Genomic DNA, 22,724 nt, shown 5'->3' on the forward strand with positions numbered 1-22,724 from the left:
TTGTTTGTTTCTTTTTTCTTTTTTTCAGAGCTGGGGACAGAACCCAGGGCCTTGCACTTGCTAGGCAAGCGCTCTACCATTGAGCTAAATCCCCAACCCCGAGGGTGGCTCTGTTTTGATTGATAGATTATAAGTTTTCTATTATGCATCTGATTTTAATCAAAGCATATCCAGTTGTGCAGACATAAGATAGGAGATTCTAGATAGTTTGCCTTGCATGTTGCTGCCCTATGTGAGGAATCTCTACCATGTTAAATGGAGCCCAGTGTGCTTTACGTGCATGTACTCCAAAGCATGTAGGCCAGCCCAGCCCACTTCCCTTGGTTTTAGAATGTTCCACAGGATGTGTTTGAGTAGAAACCAGGCATCATAAGGGTAGCCAAGGGGACTAACTTCTTTCCAGTTTAAGATATATATATGTATGTATGTGTGTATGTATATATGCATCCTCATGCAGTTGGGGGCCCCAGAATGGCAACATGGTGCTAGAAGCATTATTTTTATATAACCCAAGCTAAGTGGAGCGCCAGGTTTCAGAGCCATTCCCTGTGCTCCCCTGCCTCAGATGCTCTTATTTTTTTTACCCTTGTCAACCTCAGGAGGCAAGAAACTGATTTCCACTGGGCATGGTGATGCATGCATAGACTGGTAGCACTCAGAAGGTAAGACCACAGAGTTGGAGCCCAGCTTAGTGTTTCACAAGGAACAAATGAGAGTGATAAACAAACGCTTGTTCACAAGAAACACTTGTAATCTCAGTGTGGACTCAAAGTTTTAATCTTCCTGCCTCAAATTACACTTTGAAATTATTCCTAAGTCTAACTGACCTCTGCTTCATTCAGTTCAAGTGTTGGCAAGATGATTAACAGAATGTCACTTGCTCTGACCCCTTATTTATTTTTGAGACAAGTTTGCATAGTTTTGATTGTCCTAGAGCAAGCTCCAGATCAGGCTGGCCTCAACTCCTAGAGATCTACCTGCCTCTGCCTCCTGAATGTTGGGCTTAAAGACTGCCTGCCTGACAGGCCCTGACTACGGATGCACAAGTAGGCAAACTAGGTAATTTCTAGGGTCTCTCCCGTCTCTGCATGGATTTCCTGGTCTGAATCATCCTTCGGAGAAGGTTCTAGATTATCTAGCTCTGACTCTTAGGAGGTTCTAGGGAACTAACTGCATGTAGGTGAGTCATTTACTTTCCCAGGACAATTTACTATATATGTGCATATGCCTGAAAATGAACAGTGCCCATGGAGGTCAAAGGGGAGTGAGTGTAATCCTCTGTAGCTGGCAGCTGTGACCCACCCAGGATGGTACATGGTTTCAGATCCCATTAAGAGCAAGTGCTCTTAACTACTATGCCTCTTCTGGAGCAGCTTTTCAAAGTCACAGAGCCCTCTGTGCAATGAAGAGATATTCATCCTTATTAACTCTATCTTACAGATGAGGCGACTCAGGTCCAGCAGGGCTGGGTGTGGCCCTTGGTACACATGGCTAAGAACTGCTGGGTTGGGGCTGGGGATTTAGCTCAGTAGTAGAGCGCTTGCCTAGGAAGCGCAAGACCCTGGGTTCAGTCCCCAGCTCCGAAAAAAAGAACCAAAAAAAAAAAAAAGAACTGCTGGGTTTGGTTTAAATTCACACTCATAAACTGACCTTTCTACAAGAGGTTGTAGCCCAGAGCCATGGAGATTACCAAAAGTCACTCAGCAAATTAAAAGGTAGAAGATAAGACTTCAGCCCAGAAAGGAATTGAGTCAAGACTCCCAGAGTAAAGTTTGTCCCCATGGCTAAGAGAATAATCTTTGTGATTTAAGAATTGGGGTTGGGGATTTAGCTCAATGGTAGAGCGCTTGCCTAGGAAGCGCAGGCCCTGGGTTCAGTCCCCAGCTCCGAAAAAAAAAGAAAAAAAAAAATGGAGGGGGACTGAAGAGATGGCTCATCGATTAAGAACACTGGCTGTGGGGTTGGGGATTTGGCTCAGTGGTAGAGCGCTTACCTAGGAAGTGCAAGGTCCTGGGTTTGGTCCCCAGCCCTGGGGGGGGGGGGGGGGGGGAAGAACACTGGCTGCTCTCCTAGAAGACCTGGGTTCAATTCTCAGCACCTACATGCAGCTCACAACCATCTGTATCTCCAGGTGCAGGAAATCTAATGCTTCCTTGGGCACCACAACACCCATATATAAAAACAAAAGACTGGAACTATTGGTTTAAAGAGAACTTCTAAGGGCTGGGGATTTAGCTCAGTGGTAGAGCGCTCACCTAGGAAGCGCAAGGCCCTGGGTTCGGTCCCCAGCTCCAAAAAAAAAAGAACCAAAAAAGAAAAAGAGAACTTCTATTTAGGCTGATGTACTGAAATGAGGATTCTTGAGACATTAATGGAAAATTCCAAATGGTGGAGTCTTCAGGCGTTTGCACTGACTCAACTACCAAGCAGAGATCAGGAAGTTAAGAAAGTACCCAGTGAGGGGGTTGGGGATTTAGCTCAGCGGTAGAGCGCTTGCCTAGCGAGCGCAAGGCCCTGGGTTCGGTCCCCAGCTCCGGGGGAAAAAAAAAAAAAAAAAAGAAAGAAAGTACCCAGTGCAAAAGCAGGTCACATGAACAATTTACATTTATTTGTTGACAGCCGTAGTCAAATGCACTTCAAACACAGCACATGGTAGAGTCTGTTTGCACGGTGGAGCCACTGCTTGCCAACGCACTGGTGGTTCATGAGAGTAACTTGAGGTTCATCCTCAGGCTGAGGCCCCAGCTCCAGGCTGACAGCTGACAGGTGCCTGTCCCTTCTGGACGGAAGGCGCAGGGAGTTACTCCTGTTTCTCGTACTTGTGCTTTATGTGTTTCCACAGTTTCTGCATTTGAAACACAGGAGTTCACTGTTAACCTTTGCCCTCACACTCCACAACCACTCTTGCTCTCCAAAGAGAATACCAAGAAATCAGTGTCTGACTGATTAGAAAGGTAGCTGTGCTAGACGGTGGTGGAGCACACTTTTGATCCCAGCATTTGGGAGGCAGAGACAGGTGGGTCTCTGAATGAGGCCTGGTCTACAGAGTGAGTCCTAAGACAGCCAGGACTAGAGAGAGAAACCCTGACTGAAAAACCAATATCCAAACCAAAACAAAAAAAGCAGCGTAAGAAACCACTCACACTCCATTACCATGTTAAGTGGAAAGGGAACCAGCACTTTTACAAGAAATTAAAGTAGATTGAAAGAATGGTCCCAAACTCACTAATTTAAAAAAAAAAAAAAAAAGCACCTTGAAAATGCCTAGGCTCCCCAACATTTCACATTGAGTCACTTTTTATTTCTTCAGACTAAATTGGCTATAGTCCTCATTCCAAGAAGCACAGGAAAAATGGGTGAATTCTGACAATGTACTTAAGACAACTCCTGATCCCAGGAAATGCTTGTAAAAGATCAGAGGGGCAACACTTTCATTTTGTAAGGAAGCTGCCCCCACCAGAAGAAATATGGCAACTAGTAGGCAGACCCTTTCTGGGTAGGTCAGAGCCCTGAGGGGGCTGGAGAGATGGCTCAGTGGTTAAGAACACTCTGATTGCTCTCCCAGAGGACCTGGGTTCAGTTCCTAGCATTCATATGATGGCTCAAAACTATCTGTAACTCCAGTTCCAGGAGATCGACCACTCTTTTCTGACCTTCCTGGGCACCAGGCACACGTGGTGCACAGATGTACATGCAGATAAAACACACACGTATAAAATTAAAACAATAAAATTCAAAAACAAATAAAAAAAGCTAAGAAAGGAAGGAAGGTAAGAAAGAAGGAAACTCAGTGGAGGAGCTGGTCGGTGGTGGTGCAGGCCTTTAATCCCAACGCTCACTTAAGAGAGGCAGGAGGGTGAGCCCGAGGCCAAGCCTGGTCTACCAATCTAGCTCCAGAACAGCAAGGGCTACACAGTGAAACCCTGTCTCAAGAAAGTAAGAAAAGGAAAGCAGTGGATGAACATGCTGGCCATCAATAACATGCCTTTCCCAATACAGTCACAATCTCATGGCATGCACAGAATCTGGAACGGTTACGTCAAAGAGGGCTGGCCATTTCCTACTTTATATTCCCATGTTCTCCTAAGACATGCAGTAAATGCTATCTTTCAGTGCTATCAGCAAGTATGACCGGTAGCACTTCCTTTGTATCCCAAGATCTACTATGATCTTTACTCAATACCACGGTTAAGTGGAAAGTTCCAGTATTGCCAGCAACGGTTTGAGAGTTCATAGCCTCCACTTTTAACCCAAAGTGAGAGCATGGGTAGCCTTGGGAACTGAAACATCAATTGTAAGAGGTCAGCCACATAGTCTACGGAGATCTACTTTTAACGACTGTCCTGCTGAAATCTACTCTTGAAATTATCAAGGGCGGCAACTCAACACCGACTTATGCAGTGGTTCAGACCCGTAAGCCCTCTGATGTCTCAGGAGTTAGTTAGCTTTTGCAAATGAATATGTGGAACTGTGTGACAGGACGTACCAGTACTCCCAATCCCTGAAATGAGGGGTCAATGTGAGACTTAGGACTTACACAAGTCAAGCGAACTAAATGTATCAACGAGCATAGTTCATCCCAGTCCTGGTAAGACTTATTCCGTCCTACCTCCCTCCCAGTCACCCTTCAGGCGGGCCCAAGGTCAGGATGGCCCAGTCCCTCACCCCCTCGTTGATGTAATCGTAGACCGCGTCTGCACCCTGATCGAAGGCGCGCTCGAAGAACAGGGCGCTCACTGCGATGGTGAGGGCGAAGGTAGAAGTCCTGCGGAACAGCAAGGAGTACAAACGCGAAGTGACCGTCGGCGACGCCATGTTGCCTCGCTGACGAACTGGCGTCACTGCGCCTGCGTAGCGACCAACTTCTCACTCCAAAAGTTTCAACGCGCACTGCTTTATAGGAATTGTAGTTTCTCGGTATCTCAGAGTCGAGTTTTGAACCATTAAAGAAACTGACAATGTGCACAGGATAACAGATTATTACAATGTCCATATTCCAGACAGCTAAAGTTTGATAAGATTTATTTTCCAGTTTTTCTCCTCAACCGTTTATTGTGTTTGACTATTTTGAACTACAACTCCCGAAAGCCCCTTGGCTTACCCATCTTCCCCAGCGCTGTCTTGCCTTAGCATTCCGCTTTCTCGGTACCTTAGGAAGGACTACGAATCCCAGCGAGCAGAGCGCGACACGAGGACACAAGAGGAGGAGCCCGGAGCTGTCTAGCCGCGGAACCAGGTATCTTTGGCCAGACGTCAGCGTCCAAGCTTTAGGCTCTTTTCCCAATCAGAAGAACAGGCTCTTCATTTTAATTCTGCGCTATCAGCATTTTCTAGCATGGGAAGTAGCTAGAGAGGCGAGGTGACCTTAGTTTCTGTGGCTTCATCCCGCCTCTCTGCCTAATCTGTGAGCCTACTCCTGGTGTAGGCTTGGAGGTGTCCTGGAGTTAGAACTCTGAAGCCACGCCTCAGGGGGAAGAGTGGCTTTGCCCTTGCTTCCTGTTCCCCAGAGCATAGTCTTTGAAGCCAAGAATTCTGGCTTCGGTGGCGGGTTGTAAAAGGCACCCTACAAATAATTTTCTAGGGATCCCCTCTGCTTCTTGAGATGGTCCTCAGTAGATGATAGGTCCCAGATCTCGTGGAGCACTCTGGCTGTGGTGCATGGGCGACGGGGAAGCCCAGCACTTCTGGAAACTAGTACTTTGTAAAAGAGAAAACTCAAATGCTTGGACAGGTTGGTTGCTCTTTAAGCCTGAGTAGCGGCTTAATGGAGGTCTGGATATATTGTAGCACGGTAAACAGGATAATGTTTGTGCATCGCTTCAGAGCTGCACTCCTGGGGTGCTTGAGAAAGTGTAGAGTGACCTCTAATGAATTGGTGGCCTGAATTCATCTCTAGTCTGGCCTTGAACCCCTGGTGAGGAGTTGTTTATTTTTTCCTAATTGCTCTAGGGAGTCACTGAGGGGTTTTAAGATGGGATGTAACAAGGTCTAATTTACACTTTAGTGTTATCTCTCTGGCTTCTTCGTAGAGCATAAACTGAAGAGAGGAAATTACAGAAGTAGGTAATTTAGAGTTAGAGAGGATTAGAATAACGCTCAGATTTGAGATGCATTTTGGTAGGTAGGATGGACAGCAAGCTAGCAGGTGTGTACCAGAAAGAGGAATTAAGAGGTAGGCTCGATTGTGGGTGCCTTTAGTCTCAACCCTCCAGAGGCAGGTGGGTCGATGAGTTCAAGACCAGCCTGGTTTACAGATTCCGGGACAACCAAGGCTATACAAAGAAACCCTGCCCTGAAAAACCAACCAACAAACAAAACGAACAAACAAAAGAAAGAAAGAAATTAACATCTAGAGATAAACTAAGGTTTGACTACAGGGACTAAATGGTTTGTGTTTGTTTGGAGACAAGGTTTCACACCTGTTCAGGCTTGCCTGGAACCAGCTACCTAAATTAGCCTGACTTTGGTGATCCTCCTGTCTCTGCTCTCTCTGGAAGGCTGAAATTATAGATAAGCACGACCATGCCGGGCCTGTAAATTGTGTGTTTAAAGATTTGGTTTTGGTTATTTTAAATTATGCATATGTATGGGTTGGGGTAGTGGGGGTGGTGAAGGGGTGACATGTGCTCCTGAATGGCAGTACCCACAAAATCCAGAAGAGGGTATGGCATCCCCTGAAGCTGGAATTGGAGGTTGTGACCTATCAAATGTGGGTGCTGGGAACCAAACTCCGGTCCTCTGTTAGAGTATGACATGCTCTTCACATGATCTCCAGCTCTGTGAATTGTGTTTTGTGTGAGTTGTCCCTTAGATATGAAGTAGAAACATCTAGAACAAATGGGGCTAGGATTCTGAAGTTCAGAGGACCAGTCTGAGCCTGGGATAAGGACGTCAAACTGGACATGCTGCTATAGGACTATGATCCCAGCACTTGGGAGGTAGAAGTTCAAAGTTATCCTTGGCTGCAGAGTGTTTGAGACTGGACCAGACTACGTGAGCCTCTTCCTCTTAATTAATCAATTAAAACCCAGAACTGATTTCTAGGCCTAACAGGAAGCAGTGAGCCTTCAGCTTTGGGAGTATTGACAAGAGTCCTACAGCAAACCAGTTTGGTTAATGGCAAGTTAGTTCAGACGACTGGGAATCCTTTTATGTGGGTTGAGTAGGATTAGGGGAATTAAAGGTGGTTGACTTAACTTTTTATTTAAAAGATTATTATTTTTTTTTTTGGTTCTTTTTTTCGGAGCTGGGGACCGAACGCAGGCCCTTGCGCTTCCTAGGCAAGCGCTCTACCACTGAGCTAAATCCCCAACCCTAAAGTTTTTAATTTTTAAGGGACTGGAGAGATAGCTCAATGGTTAAGAGCACTGCCTGCTCTTTCAGGGGACCAGAGTTCAAATCCCAGCACCCACATGGCGGCTCATTGTTGTCTGTAACCTCCGTTCCAGAAGATCTGACATCCTCATTTAGACGTATGTGCAGGCAAAACACCAATGCACATAAAATAAAAAAATTAAAACTAAAAATGAAAATTAATTTTTTCATTTTTAGTAACATTTTTAATACTGAGCATAGTGACACATTCCTTTAATACCAGTAATTTGAGAGGAGGATGAGGTATACCTCTGTGAGGTTGAAGCTAGCCTGAGCTACATAGCAAGTTCTAGACCAACCAGGACTACATAGTGAGACCCAGTCTTGATTTCTTTTTAGGTCAGGTGGTGGTGGCACACACCTTTGATCCCCACACCTGGGAGGCAGAGGTAGGTAGATCTCTGAGTTCCAGGCTAGCCTGGTCTACAGAGCTAGTTCCAGGATAGCCCTGTCTTGGGGAAAGTGAAACTTCGTTTTGTAATGTAATTGTTGAGCCAGGCATAGTCTGCTTAGCTGTAATCCCAGCACTCTGGGAGACCAAAGCAGAAATAACAAAAGTTTGAGGCCACCCCTAGGCTATGGAGTGAGACTGTGTCTGGGGCAGGGGGGGAGTCTTCAATGTTCTACATCAGATTTTAGGGAAATAAGAAAAACGACCTTAACTTCTTTCTGATTAATTTTTTAACTCAAGTTGAACAAACTAAATTCCTCTAGACACTCAGCCCTACTTGTAGTTTAATTACAATCCCTCAAACATTTAACTCCATCTATAATTTTAATATATTTGATTTTCTTTTTAAGTACTTGGGATGTATAACCTAACAAGCTCAATTTCCCACAGGATTCTTAGTTACCAGCAAATCTAATTAATTAAGCTTATACCGAATTTAAATTTCTTGCAAACAATTCAATACTTTCTAAAATTGATTGTGTGCAGGGATAGAATTCATAAACACATCTTCATACAAGTTGGTTGTCCTGTAGTCTTGCTGTTGCTTCCGTGCCTTACATGCATATGAATATAGTTTATGGATATGGTAAAATCCAGGCCTTCCCGATGAACTACGATGCTTGTGTTTCTGATTCTGACTCACTTCCCTTAGAATCATGCTCTCTGGTTACGTCCATCTCCCGTGGGGTTGGGGATTTGGCTCAGTGGAAGAGCGCTTGTCCAGCAAGCGCAAGGCCCTGGGTTCGGTCCCCAGCTCCGGAAAAAAAAAATGACATAACTTTGTTCTTTATGCTTAGGTAAAATTCCACTGTGTCTGTGTCCTGTTTCCTTAATCCACTTGTCTGCTGGTGGACACCTAGGCTAATCTCATAACGGGGTATTGTGACTAGTGAGGCCGCCCACGTGTGGGTGGGTGTGTCTGTGCGTATTATGGGTATGTCTGTGCGTATTATGGGTATCTGTGGTGTGTTGAGCCAAGTCCTTCAGACAAGAGCAGTGTGGCCCAGTGTATGCGAACTGAATGAGCGTTAGTGTTTTGAGGAGCCATCGTGCTGGTTTCTACAGCGGCCAGGCTAATAAACACTCGTGGCAGCTGTGTGTAGAGTAGGGTTTGTTTCCTGAAGCGTCTTCCCCAGCATTTGTTGTTGTCTTAGTGACAGCTGTTCTGACGGGTGAGCTGGAACCGTGCAGCATTTTCCATTGTTTTGAAAAAGGATCTCTTCTCCATGTAGCTCTGGCTGTCTTGGAACTCACTCTGTAGACCAGGCTAGCCTTAAACTCACCTGCCTCTGCCTCCGAAGTGCTTGGGATTAAAAGCTTGTACCACCATACCCAGCTTACTATTTTTTTTTCAATTGACATTTTTTTCACATAATATATATTGTTATTGTTTCATTTTCTAAGACAGGGTTTTTCCGTGTAGCCCTGGCTGGCCTGGAACTCAGTATGTAGACCAGGCTGGCCTTGAACCATATAGTATATTTTGATCATTTTAACCCTCTCCCAGTTCCTCCCAGGTCCCCCTCATCTCCGTACCTACACGTTAGCTCAGTTGGTGGAGTGCTTACTTAACACAAACAAGGCCTTGGCTTCGATCTCCAGCATGGTGTAACCTGGGAGTGAGTGCTATGCACTTAACCAGTAACCCCAGCGTTAGGAAGGTGGAGGCAGGAGGATCAGACGTCCAAGGTCATCCTCCACTGCGTAGAGAAATTGAGACAAGTTTGAGCTACATAAGACGCTGCCTTAGATCAACACCCCGCCCCCGCGTGCCCCAGTGTCTCCCTCAGGCGATATAAGAATATAGGGGAGGGGGGCTGGGGATTTAGCTCAGTGGTAGAGCGCTTACCTAGGAAGCGCAAGGCCCTGGCTTCGGTCCCCAGCTCCGGAAAAAAAAAAAAAAAAAAAAAAAGAATATAGGGGAGGAGGGGTGGACCCAAGGTAACTTTTTTTAGCACCTTGTGTCACTCTAGCCAGGGTTGCTAATCTCTCAACCTAAAGCCATAAATCTAATATCAGTTACTAACATCCATCTTACCAGTTACCTAACTAGTAGTTTAGCCTTAGATTTTTGTTTTGTTTTGTTTTTGTTCTCTGAGGTGTGCTTTACCACTGCCTGGCTAGCCTTAGATCTTAACTCAGAATTCCAGTGATCATCTGTCAGATATTTAGGATATCAATTTTCTTTTAATGTGATGAATGCTTTTAAATACCCCATTACACAGGCTTGTGTTGTGCTGTGTTGTGAGACATGGTCTGGCTCTTTAGACCAGGCTAGCCAGGAAATTGAGACACTCCTACCTCAGCTTTCTGAATGCTGCGGTTAATGGGTTACACAGATTATCCCTAGGGTCAAGATGAGCACAGTGACTCTGATTTACTCTCCAACCTCTTATGTTTTAAGCTGTTGGGATATGAAAAGTTGTTCCCCAATTCTACAAATTGTGCAAGGTATAGACTTAGCGTTACTGCCCCTTCCGTGAGCTGAGTGAAGTATTGATTATCAGTGTCATTTCTGACTGAACTCAAGTCCAGCGGCCTGTGTTTAGTCAGAATGTGTTCCCAGCAAGGCTGCCTTCAGGATGTAGGTGAAGTTAATTCCTCAGGGTTCTGTTCTTACAGGGAATCTGGACTCACTGGTTAAAATACAGATCTCTAGGTCATTTTCAGATCCGCTAAGTCAGAATTTCTGAGACTTGGACACAGGACACAGTTTTGAACAGGAAGAATAGGTGTTGAACCCAGAGCCAAGTGGTGTGTGAGTGTGGTGTTTATGTGTGAGTGTGGTGTTTGTGTGTGAGTGTAATGTGTGAGGTGTGAGGTGGTGTGTGTGTGTGTGTGTGTGTGTGTGTGTGTGTGTGTGTGAGAGAGAGAGAGAGAGAGAGAGATACATGTATGGACAAATGCCAAGGTACATCTATGGAAGCCGGAGGCCAGCTTTGTGATGTCTCCTCTCTGCCTCTGTGTATTCCAATGATCGAAGTCAGGTCATCAGGCTTCTGTGAAATCACCTTTACCCAGTGAGCCATCTCACCAGCTCAAGACTTCATTTTCAACAAGGTTCTCACGTAGGAGGCAGAGTTGTTTTTAGTAGGGCTGGTTTTAGAAGGGTTGGTATGAGGCAGGGCAGAGTGGGTGAGCAGAGGGCCTTGGCTAACAGCGAGGAAGTGAGATCTGACTTAGCCCCCAGAGATGGCAGGAAGGAGGCAGGACAGCCAGACATGCTCTGGAGTCCAGTGTTTAGCTCAGGAACTTCCTTCAGACTATTTTTGTCTCTCCTATTTGGAAACTCCGGCCTCCTGAGACCTATAACCATCTAATGAAAGACTGTCTGAGCTCATGGCCCCCGGAGCTCAGAACCAGGTGCAGCCAACCTTCACTTGGGTTGCTAGGCCAGGTCTGTTAAATCAGGGTTTGCCTTGACACTTACTGAAGGGAGCTGAAGGAAATGTTTCTTCTGTCCTTTCAACATCGACCTAAGCTGATTTATTCAGGTGAGCAAAGTCCTCAGAACCGTCTATGGTAGCCGCCTAAGTAAGGGAAGAGTAAAATGTATCCTTGTCTGACAGATCTAAACTCAGAGCCCCTACTACTGAGCCACATCTCAGTTCTTACTTAAAAATTTAAAAATAGACATATGTGTGTATATACGTATATATGTTTTGCCTGAATGTAAATGTATACATATGTTTACCACATATGTGCTTGGTGCTGGTTGAGGTCAGAAAAGGACATTGGATTCAATGGAACTAGAAATACGAATTGTCGTGAGAGACCTTCTGGGTACTGGCCCTCTGCAAGAGCAGCAAGTGCTCTAAGTCACTGGGTCATCTCCAGTCTTACTCCCTTTTTGGCACAGGTTCACACTATGAAGTCCTAACTGGTCTAGAGCTTGCAGTGTAGACCAGTCTGGCCTCACACTCACAAAGGCTTGCCTCTACCTCCAGTGTGTTGGGACTAAAGGCACAACCACGGTCTGTACAGTCCCCACTCTTTGAAGGGAATATTTTTAGAAGGGAATATTTTTAGTTTTAAGGGGTTTCAAAGAACCTACGTTAAATGTAGAACTTCTTATAAGAATAGCAAAATGCAAAGTGAAAAATAAAACATGTATTTCCTGAGCCAGGGATAAGCATGGTAAATATTCTATGTCTGTTCTAGTCTCTATTCGTTAGTGGAGTCTTTTTAAAAAAAAAAAAGATTTATTTAATTTTATGTGCATTGGTGTTTTGGCTACATGTATGTCTGTGTGATGGTGTCAGATCTCCTGGAACTGGAGTTACAGATGGTTGTGAGCTGCCGTGTGGGTGGTGGGAATTGAACTCTGGAAGAGCAGCCAGTGCTCTTAATGGCTTGAGCCATTTTTTCTCCAACCCGGAGAAAAAAATCTTTTGCCTTGAGAAATGCTGTTCTGCCGTGTGTATGGTTGAGTTGATAAACCGTTTTCCACATAACATTTGAGTGAACATTTGTCCAAGAATGTCCTTGAACTTTATTTGTATTTTTTGAGACAAGGTCTTATATGTCCTAGACTGGCCTTAAATCCAATAATGTACCCAAAGCCAGCTTTGAACTCTGATCCTCTTGTCTGCATCTCCTATGCTGGCATCGCAGGCATGAGTCACCCAGCACACCTAGTATTTTTTTGTGCTTTTGTGAGATGGTCTTGCTCTTCCTCAGACCGGCCTGAAACTGTTGGAGTCAAGTGATCCTCTCACCTCAGACACTGTCAAGTAGTTTAGTGACCAGTACCAACCACTGAACTGTGGTTCACGCCCTGTTCACAATACTCCCAACAGTGGTTTCTCTGTGGATTGTTTGGGGACCAAAATGAGTGTAGAACTGTCACATCAGGCTCTGTGATGCTCCCACCCCACCCTACATGGAACTCTGAGCAGCTTGCTCAGCTTGTAGCTAGCAGTGGGTACCACCAGCTATGCTTGGTGTTGTACAGTCGGATTTCAGTGTCAGGATCAGCTTCATGACAGTCACAAAGTGCTGGAGAAGCCAGGTGTCGCCCACGCCTTTATTCCAGCAGAGTTAAGCAGATCTCTGTGTGTTCCAGGCCTGCCTCACAACAAACACCTTTCTGCAACCAAAAGTGCTTGAGGTTTCAGACTTCAGTCTGAAAGGATGGGTTCGACTTTCTGAGCATCACGGAAGTTTCCGGTTGAGCATTTTGGGTTTTCAGATTAGGTTGTTCACCCTGGGCCCAGTGATTTTGTCGTGGTCTGTGTCTTGGATGGATGCCCTGTTGGATACAAGTGCCCATCGGGATCCTGAGGCACAGAGCTTGGTAGTTTATACCGGCCTGTCAGCCACCCCTAGCACATATCCACTGGGTCCAGGGACTGTGGTAAGGTCTGAAGCCCTGCCTGGGAGGAGGGAATGCCCATCGTGTGTGGCTAGTGAAAAAGTAAGAGGATAAGGAATGAGGAAATGCGGCCCCTGAGGGCTGTGCATGTGTGAGTAGGAGGGGCTTCTGGTGACTGAACTCAGGGAGTCTTTGTACCTGTGGTTGTCACAGATTGTTAAATGCTTCTTGTTTGGCTTGGCTTTTCACTTGTTTGGTTGGTTTTTGGTTTTGATTTTTTGAGGCAGGATCTCTTTACATAGACCTTACTGTCCTGGAATTCACTATGAAGTCCACACTAGCCTTGAACTCACAGAGATCCTCCTGCCTCTGCCTCCCCAGTACTGAGATTAAAGGAGTGCACCATAATACCCATCTGTTAAATGGTTTTTAAAATTCATTTACTTCACTGTATTAGGTATTTTTGCTTCATAATAAAATACCTCATCAAACTTGGTGACTTAAATATATCACACACACACACACACACACACACACACACATACACACACACACACACACACACACACACACACACACACACACAGATTTTGAGACAAGGTCTTATTCTATCCTAACTGGTTTGGAACTCACTAGGCAGACCAGGCTGGTTTCAAACTCCCACAGATCCACCTGCTTCTGCCTCCAGAATATGCTACCAACATAGCTACAATGTTTATTACCTCATGCTTTGAGGGTCAGGAATTTGGGAGTAGCCTAGCTGAATGATTCCAGCTAGATTGTCAGCCAGGGCAGTCACGTGAGGTCAGCCTGGAGGACTGGCTGTTAGGAGGTATTCAGGAGTAGGCATGTGGGGTCTCAGCCCCTGACCACATGGGCTTCACTGTCAACACTGCTCACTGCGTGGTGCATAACTACCCTCAGACCAGATGACTGACTAAAGAGAGAGCCAAGAAAGAGGCGGAGTTATAACGTGTCCTGGAAAGTGGCCTGTCCCTTCTTGGTCACATAGAACAGTCCTGGCATAGCTTGAGAAGGGACTGTACAAGTTGGAAAAGCCAGGAGGAAGAGTCACTGGGGTGTAGGGTCTGGCTGCTGCTTCCACAAGTGGGCACTGGGTACCACTGATGTGCTAAGCTCTGAGCATGTGACTGGTCCTCACAAGCATCTCGGAGATAGTGTCAGGGACCATTTCCTCATGAATGCCCTGCCCAAGGGCAGCACAGGTGGAGTTGAAGCTTCACTGAGAGGTTGTATGTACTTCTCAATTAGTGTTTCCTTTTGTGGTCGTAGGACCAACACAGCCAACCTGGTCATGTGGCTTGTCCCTGATGCCCAGGATCCTACTGTGTGTTCCTAGCTTAGAACAGGTCAGCATTTGGTATTTTAAGTACAATTTCTATGGAAGGTGCATCACTTTCTAACCACTGAAAAAATAAGCTCCCTTAAGTTAGGAATTGTCTGTGCTTAGGAAATGCAAACCTTCAGGATCGGTCAGAGTAGCCTGACTCTGTAGGCCCTTGCTCTCTGTGCTTCACTCTGTCGTCTACCACCTGAGGCTATTCCCTGAGGACTTAGAGGCAGCACCTGCTTAGATCCTGGCCCCAACCCAGACCCCTGAACTGGTAGGCCCCCAACAACCTTGGCTTGCTGGGAATGAGACCATGTACTTTACCCCAGGAGGCAAGCACAGGACTAAGGACCGGACGAGAACATTGTATGCAGTCAAGCATTACAATATCTAAAAGTGCTCCTATATACAGGCCCTCCTGCTTCCTTGACTTCCTTTGCAGTAGGGTCCTGAGCATGCAACCTTGGGCCATCCCCACAAGGCAGTTCTAATCCCATCAGTTCCTGAGAGCAGAATGGTTCTGGGACATGCCGTGCTACTCATGGGTGTATGACGGAGCTGTGCTTTACTATGTGCCTGAGTTCCAGGGGTGTCAGAACGAAAGAATAACAGGTAAGTGGGCTTGAGAGCAGCATGTGGTGAGCACAAGTCCAGCACAATTACAGTCTATGTACCAGCTGCTGGCCAAGGCCAAACTGTTGGCTTGTTTTTTTTTTTTTTTAAGCAGATATTCATTTTTTTTAAGATTTATTTATTTACTGTATATGAGTACACTGTAGCTGTCTTCAGATGCACCAGAAGAGGGCATCAGACCCCAGTACAGATGGTTGTGAACCACCATGTGGTTGCTGGGATTTGAACTCAGGACCTCTGGAAGAGCAGTCGGTGCTCTTAACCTCTGAGACATCTCTCCAGCCCCTGTTGGCTTGTTTTAACCCTGTACCAACACCACCTCCACCCTCAAGATGCACACAGTGGGAGGAACTATACTGATGAAATGCAAGCGTCTGCCCCACTATAGCCTCAGAGGGGCAGCAGGAGAGGGAAATGAGCTCTAGAGTCCTGCTCTGGGGTACTTTGGCCTTGAAGCCTCCCCCAGCACTGCATGGAGGGGGCCCCAAGATGAGGCATGAGGCTCTCAATATTACTGGTTCAGAGCCTTCTGAGACATTGTTAATATCACTACTAATAATTGTTGCCATTATTGTTAGCTGCCAGCTGTGAGCAGGTCAGCAGGACTGAGGAGCTGGTCCTCATGAGCAGAACAGACCCCCACTAAACAACCTCTGAAAGGTGGAGTGAGAATGGAGTCCAGGGCCTCGGATAAATAGCTCAGTGCAGGCTACTTGCCTGGTGTGCATGGGGCCCTGTGTTCAGTCTCCAAAACACTTGGGGTACTGAAGAGACGGCTAAGCCATTCAGAGCACTAACTGCTCTTCCAGAAGACCCAGGTTCAGTTCCTAGCACCCACGTGGTGGCTCAAGGCCATGTGGAACTCCAGTTCCAGGGGATCCAGCACCTTCTGGTCTCTGTGGGAACTGCATTTGTGTGATCTAATACCTACATGCAGACAAAGCACCCAAACACATAAAATCAATTAAGAAAGGGGTTTTTAAGGAATGGAAGTGAGATGCAGGCATTCCTGAATCAAATCTGAAGCTGTTTCCCTTCGCCCACCCTCTGTGTGTTTTCCTCTTCCTGTACTGTATGGGTAGAGGCTGGTCATCGAGCCTGGAAGATTGAAGCCAGGTACAGTGACATGGCCAGGACGGGCGTAGGCGCTAACGGGCAGCTGCACAGCAGAACAGGTCAGAGCTCTGCAGAGTCAGGTGTCCTGGGCCGGGGCTGGGTGCAGTGGGAGTCCTACCTGCATGGCTTTTCCAAAAGGGAAGGCAGTGGCATCAAACGAGGTGGAGGGAGGGCCTGGCTCTGCAAGCTGCTCACTATGCAGGCTCCATGTTCTTGGCAGTTAGTAGCGATGGTGGGCTAGACAGAGTTCTTGGCCCTGGAGCCTGTGTTCTGTGGGGGGAAGAATAACCCTGCGTGCAAAATGATATATCAGCATCCTCTAGCTTTGGATTTGACTGCAGTTTTCAAAAAGTATTCTTGTGCGGTAGCACAGGCTCACACCTTTAATCCTGGCACTCAGGCAGAAGCAGGCAGACCTCTGAGTTTGAGGCTAACCTGATCTACAAAGTGAGTTCTGGAACAACCAGGATTATGCAGAGAAACTGTGCCTCAAAACACGAAGTACTGAATACGTGTATTTTTTGACATTCCCTAAACAATACAACAGAATAACTATATCCATAACGTTTACATTTACTGGGTATGATAAACACTCTGGAGATGATTTCAAATGTACAAGAGACTGAATGTGGGTCAGATGCAAATTCTGTGACATTCTACATAAAGGATGAGCCCACGAGTGATATCCACGAGGTCCTGTGGATGCTGAAGGGCCATTGAGCTGCCTTGTAAGGCCTCAGCAGCTTGGCTGTGGGACCCTGGCTTTATAGCTAAGGGCACACTCAGTACATGAGTAACTCTGCAGAGGTCATTAGCATCATAATCTGTATGGTCCCAGAGGGCGTCTCACTGTCTTAAGCATTGCTCCATAACCATGAATAGCCAGCCCTGGCATCTGGTCAAATCCTGGGGAGCCGGCAGATAGTGTGGTAGCAGCCACGGATGTGGTCCCGGGAGTGGGTTGGTGGTACCACCTGTGTTCCTGGTGGGGAATGAATCTGGATCTTTCTGTGTTCTGGACAGAGGCTAGCTGAAGAGGAGGATGAATCATGGTAGAGAAGGCCAGCTTAGTCAGTACCCCATGCTGCTGTCTGTCCCCATCATTTACACCCCAGCCGTCCCCTCCTGATAGCTCAGGGTCAAGGAGCACATGGTGCAGGGTGTGCTCTGTCCAAGGACACCTGGCTGTGGCATGAGTGTTCTGTTTACAGTGTGGCAAGATGCTGTACCTGGCTAAGAGGTTCTGCAGGCTGTCCCTTATGTGCCCAAGCCTTAGTGGGAGGCAGTTGGACCAGAAGTCTAGAGCTTCTTGTCTGGAGAGGTCACCTTGCTAAAGGACAGCTACTGCCAGTGCTTTGAGTAGCTGGCTGTGGGGACAGGCCTGAGAGAGAAGTGAAAAGCACTAGCACATCCTGTTCTCCCTGGGCAGTGAAGACTGTGGGCAAGCATAGTGTGGGAGTCTGGTCTGTGGGGCTGAAGGTCCAGTCCCACCCCTGCCCTCTGCACTGTGGACTGTAGTAGCTCTCCGGTTCTCTCTTACATGCACTTGCCTTATCCGGACTGTAGACTGGCTAATCAAGAGGTCACCTAAACACTGATTCCCAGTTCCAGCAGGCCTGTAATAATGACAATATTGACAGCCAGAGTTTAAAGAGGGCTTATATGGGTTTGGTGCAAACATGAATGCTCTGATGCTCACAGCCACCCACGGGCCACCTAATGTCCCTGCTTGCACAGGAAACAGAAGAGAGGTCAAATGACTGTTCAGACCAGAGCTAGAAAGCAGGAGTCCTGGATTTAAATTTAGGGGTAAGCTCTTACTCTTTACCCCACATAACCTACCTAGAAACTAGGATAGCAGGACCTGGGGCTCAGTGCCATCCCAACAGTGACCCTTGAGTAAATGGCACTGCTGTGGGTACCTTCTTATCTCACCATGTATCTGACTGCAGAGGTCCTTAGAGATCTCCTGGCTTGACCACCCTCCTCCCACTGCACAGTAGGGCCCTAAGAGGGTGAGTGACAGCCCCAGCTTCACCTGACACAGCTGCTCTTCTCTGAGGTAGTTCAGCTCTGGCTCTTAGGGAGGTTCATGAAGGAGGTTCGCTACCATGTATATGTGTGTGGGGGAGGGGTCACATAAACAGCCCAGCCCCACTGGGACTTATTTGGTTTTTAGTGTGGCTGAACACGCAGGCAGAGAGGCGCGCGGCCTAGATTCCCTCCTGGCTAGTGTTTGCAGGGGTATAAATAGAGGCTTCCCTGCTCTGAAACATGTTCTGTGACCAGGGCGCTTCACGGAACCTCTTCATGGTTTTATTACATACCTTTTTGGGTTTAAACCGGCCAGCCTGGGATGGGGGTGTGGCGAGTGAATAGTACAGTGACAGCATGACTTGGTGGAGACGTCAGTGGTCAGTAGTCAGACCCAGCTCAGCTGCCTGCTCGTGGTATGATCTCGACTAGATTACTTTACCTTTGGGGCCTCAGTGCCCTTACCCTGAAATCTCATGGCCCCTCAAGCACCCATCCAGGGGCGCGTGCACACAGAGGATGCACGTAAAGCTCTTAGCTCAGGACCACAGCTCCAGTGACACTCCCTGGGCACTTGCTTGATGCTAAGCATGAGTGTTAGCTTCAGTTCATAATCCTTTTATTTATGGTGCTAGCAATTGAACCCATGGCCGCATGCGCACTAGGCAGGTGTTTTGCCCCTGAGCTGCAGCCTAGCGGTGACATGCAAATGTGCGTTAGCATGTTTCTCTATGCTGCTCCTGAGACAATAGCTGAGTGTTCTCATCCACTGCCTCATAGTCACACAGTAAAACAACACGGGTCAAGAAGGGACAGTGACTCGCATAAGGTCACACAGCTGGTTTCTCAGTACCCTGTGATTTTGTCCAGTCCAGTCTGTTGCAAAGCCACTGTCCCACTTCACATCAGCCTCCCAGAGGGACACCTTCCTCCGCCCTCCTTTTCCCATTACTCTCCAGAGCCAGCAGCTCCTTGGAGCTTCAAGCTTCGTGAATGGCTTGGTTAAGCACTCGGCCGTTAAGCGTTCATCTCTTACAATTTCAATCCAATTCCTATAAGTTTATTGGCAAGACGGGGTGCATTAGAGCTGCCAAATATAATAGATCAAGTCCTCGTGTCTGGGATGCAGCTTCTCGGAAGTAATGGGAGAAGAGAGGTTTTATACGTTTTCATTTGGAATGACTAGCTGTTCCCGATCCCATTACAGCCCCTGACTTAATGGCTGCCATCCCTGTCTGCTGCAGGAGCAACTTTCTCCATCAGCCAGCTTGGCTGCCCGAGCCATCCAGGGCAATTGTTTGTCTCTTCTTGTCTCTTCTCTCCCCAGTACCTCCCTCCTGAGGTGTATTCCCCCATCTCTTTGCTCCGTGGATTGGCTCCCGGAGTCAGTCTTGTTTGCCAGGTACTTGCAGTCTGGGGCTTTGGCTACTACTCCAGGCATCTAGCTACCTTGTAACCTCAGGGTAGTCATTTCCATCTTTCTGGGGAGGCCTCAGCATCCTGCTCTAGCCTTGGTGTTTGCCGGTCCCTCTGGGTGGCTCCCACTGTGCTGCAAGACCCAAGGCTTGACTGTGAGAGTAACAGAATCACTACCCACCTTGGGCTCCAGACTCCTGGCGTGGGAATGGTGGCTGAGGGAACTGTTGCTGAAGGGCCTGAAGACATTTCCATCTGATGCTGGCTGGGAACCTCCTCCCCCAAGATTCAGTAGTCTCCTCAGGAAGCTGTCAGCACCTGCTGTGGAACTCTCGGGCTTCTCTGAGCTCTGAGCTAGCTAGGAGGGAGGACACTTTGTAACAGAATTTTTAGGGGACCTGAATGTGCTTTCTGCTTACCAGCTGTGTGATGTTAGGCAAATCACTTCCTCCCTCTGAATCCCAGTTGTCCCAAAGAGAACATGGTAACTCGTTAATTTATTCTGCAAAGGCTTGATTGTCTACTCTAGTCCAAGTACCATTCAGGTGCTGGGGCACCGCAGAAACAGCAAACTATACTTGCCCTCGTGCATTTGTATTCTTGTTGGAGGAGAAAGACAGTGACATAACAAGTGATTTATTGCTCTCAAGGAGATAAGTGCAATGAGGAGAAATAAAACAGGGAGTGGTGAGAACTGAGGAGGATCCTGTTGCTCAGAAACAGTGGTCGAGCTCAGATACAGCAGTCATGGTCATTACTAAGATTACAGCACTGAGCGTGAGCCTGCGACAGTATCTGAGGCACAGCATCCAGGCCCAAGGGCAGCAAGTACACACAAGAAGGCAGCCAAATAAATGTCTGGCGTGTGAGAGGAGCAGAGAGAAGGCCTAAACAGGAGAGAACACAGGAGGTCCCTGGTGTGACCGGGAAAGGAAGCTAGGCAGAGGGCTTGCAGTCGTAGTCCTCCAGCCTGCCCACCATTAGAATTACCTACCAGCTCTTAAAAGAGAGATCTCCGAACTTGGATCTCATACCCTGAAGCTTTAGCTGGGCTGATCAGTGTTGGGGACTGCACAGCAGAAGTGTAAGGTCCCTATGCAGTGAGGCATCTCCCTCCTAATTGTCAGCCCTACAGACTCCACAGGAAGCTGGCCTGTAAGGAAAGCCGTGACCAGGTCTGACTTGCAGTGCTCAGTTGAGGGCCCTGGTTCAGAGCCTTGGTGCATGGAGTTTTCTTCAGTGGTCTGATCGAGTGTTTTGTGACTTTGCAGGAGGCCCCCGCATATGGTGGATGTGCCATGGGGAAGCGATACTTCTGTGATTACTGTGACCGTTCCTTTCAGGACAACCTCCACAACCGAAAGAAACATCTAAATGGGCTGCAGCACCTCAAGGCCAAGAAGGTGTGGTACGACATGTTCCGAGGTGCGTGCGACCCCTTCAGGGACAGTCTGGGAAGGACGGTTTTCTCTTACGTTTATTTTTATTTTATGTATATGCGTGCTTACTTGCATGTATGTAAGCATACCCCATGTGTGCTGGATGCCTGTGGAAGTCAGAAGAAGGTGTCAAACGCTCTGTAGCTGGAGTTATGGACAGTTGGGAATCACCATATGGGTGTTGCAAACTGAACGCAGGTCCCTGCAATAGCAACAAGAGCTGCTCTTAACCACCCAATCATCTCTTCAGCTCTGTCATCTTTTTAACTGTATGTGGGCCATGTATGCGTGCGTGCGTGTGTGTGTGCATGTGTGTGTGCATGTGTGTGTGCATGTGTGTGCGCGCGCGCGCACGTGTGTGTGTGTGTGTGTGTGTGTGTGTGTGTGTGTGGTGATGCACACCTTTTATTTAGGCACTTGGGATATAGTGGGGTTCAAGGTGAGGCTAGTGAGCAGTCTACATAGTCTACATAGTGAGCTCCAAGCTGGCCAGGCTTACATAGCAAGACCCTGAGTTTAAAGAGCAAAGCCAAAGGCTGAGGCTATAGCTCAGGGGTGGACTGTTTGCCTAGCATGCAGACGACCTTATGTTTCATTTCCAGCACTGCAAGCCAGGAAGTCAAAGAAAGAATAGAGAGGGGATGGGGTTGGGGATTTGGCTCAGTGGTAGAGCGCTTGCCTAGCAACCGCAAGGCCCTGGGTTCGGTCCCCAGCTCCAAAAAAAAAAAAAAAAAAAAAGAATAGAGAGGGGAGCAGGCCAGGGTGGAAATTCCTTCCCTAGCCATGTGACCAAGGATTCTGGGTTCTGCCTACCATGGACTGTCTCAGAGACACTGAGTCAGAAGAGCCCTCTTTGAGGAGTTAGTCTTTAGCCTCTGGCTGAAATATAAGGACCCTTCTGACAACTCCTGGGAGCAGAGGGAGGGGGTGCAGCCTGGAAGAGAAGCATGGAGGAGCTGAAACTGACCGTGGGTAGTGTCTGGATCTTCAGGGCGACCTTACAGAGAATGCTGCTGGCTACAGTAGGGCATGGGAAGTGGCTATTCATGGTGTGCACAGGGCCTGTCTCCATAGACAGCCACAGGTGGGAGCTATACTGAGCCAGCTGAAGGACACAGGACAGCATTGTGGCTGCCATGGACCAGAGTTCCCCCAATGAGGTAGGTGGTGTCTGTTCACCTGCGGTTCAGAGCTGGCTAGTTACAAACTGAGTCTTAGCAGCCAAGAAGGCAGGAAAGGGGAAGCCATGTCTTCTGAGTGACTCTATAAGATAGTGGCTCTTGACCCTGACTGTGCCTTTCAATTATCTATACCTTAAAAGGAAAATGGTAGTGAGGCTGAGTAGCTTGGAAGTGTTACTGAGACGAGAGGACCGCTTGAGGCCAGCAGGTTTTTGTTTTGTCTTTTTAAACAGGATCACACCAGCACAGGGTAACCTGGAACTCACTATGTAGCCCAGACTGCCCTTGACCTGCAGCAATTCTCCTGCCTTAGCCTCTTAAGTGTAGTAGAACTGGCATGAGTCACTAAGCCTGACACATCCAGGAGTTTGAAGCCAGCCTAGGTTTACTGCAAGACCTCATCTCAATCGGAACA

The 22,724-nt window shown here is 47.4% G+C and overlaps 2 protein-coding genes across 10 annotated transcripts in view; one reads left to right on the forward strand and one right to left on the reverse strand.

The window, feature by feature from the left end:
• Positions 1-2,586: 2,586 nt before the first annotated feature.
• Positions 2,587-4,845, reverse strand: Uqcr10 (ubiquinol-cytochrome c reductase, complex III subunit X). The gene is made up of 2 exons (NM_001170465.1): positions 4,666-4,845; positions 2,587-2,845 (listed from the first exon to the last, which is right to left on the reverse strand). Exons 1-2 carry the CDS (start codon positions 4,813-4,815, stop codon positions 2,801-2,803), a joined length of 195 nt encoding a protein of 64 aa, NP_001163936.1. The 5' UTR covers positions 4,816-4,845; the 3' UTR covers positions 2,587-2,800.
• Positions 4,846-5,178: 333 nt separating this feature from the next.
• Positions 5,179-22,724, forward strand: part of Zmat5 (zinc finger, matrin type 5) — a 30,901-nt gene continuing 13,355 nt past the window's right edge. For 3 of the 9 annotated variants that reach the window (XR_015636786.1, XM_087584160.1, XM_087584162.1), the window contains exons 1-3: positions 5,179-5,236; positions 7,714-7,763; positions 20,961-21,114. Coding sequence is in view for 6 of the 9 variants with exons in the window: in XM_087584160.1 (XP_087440286.1) it covers positions 20,988-21,114 (127 nt within the window). In the remaining 3 variants the exon portion in view is untranslated. Of the gene's footprint in view, positions 5,237-7,713; positions 7,764-14,131; positions 15,103-20,960; positions 21,115-22,724 lie in introns of those variants that run through there. The other 6 variants (XR_015636785.1, XM_087584159.1, NM_001399058.1 and 3 more) reach the window with 3 other exon arrangements.

Source organism: Rattus norvegicus, chromosome 14 (assembly GCF_021556685.1).
Source record: "Rattus norvegicus strain SHRSP/BbbUtx chromosome 14, alternate assembly SHRSP_T2T, whole genome shotgun sequence".
In the NCBI taxonomy this organism is placed as follows: Eukaryota; Metazoa; Chordata; class Mammalia; order Rodentia; family Muridae; genus Rattus; species Rattus norvegicus.

Excerpts from the sequence above, each read along its gene's own strand:
- Uqcr10 (NM_001170465.1), bottom strand. The coding sequence starts at position 4,815 with ATGGCGTCGCCGACGGTCACTTCGCGTTTGTACTCCTTGCTGTTCCGC. Across the intron at positions 2,846-4,665 it reads ACGATTACATCAACGAGGGG|AAACTGTGGAAACACATAAA; the intron begins GTGAGGGACTGG and ends TTTCAAATGCAG.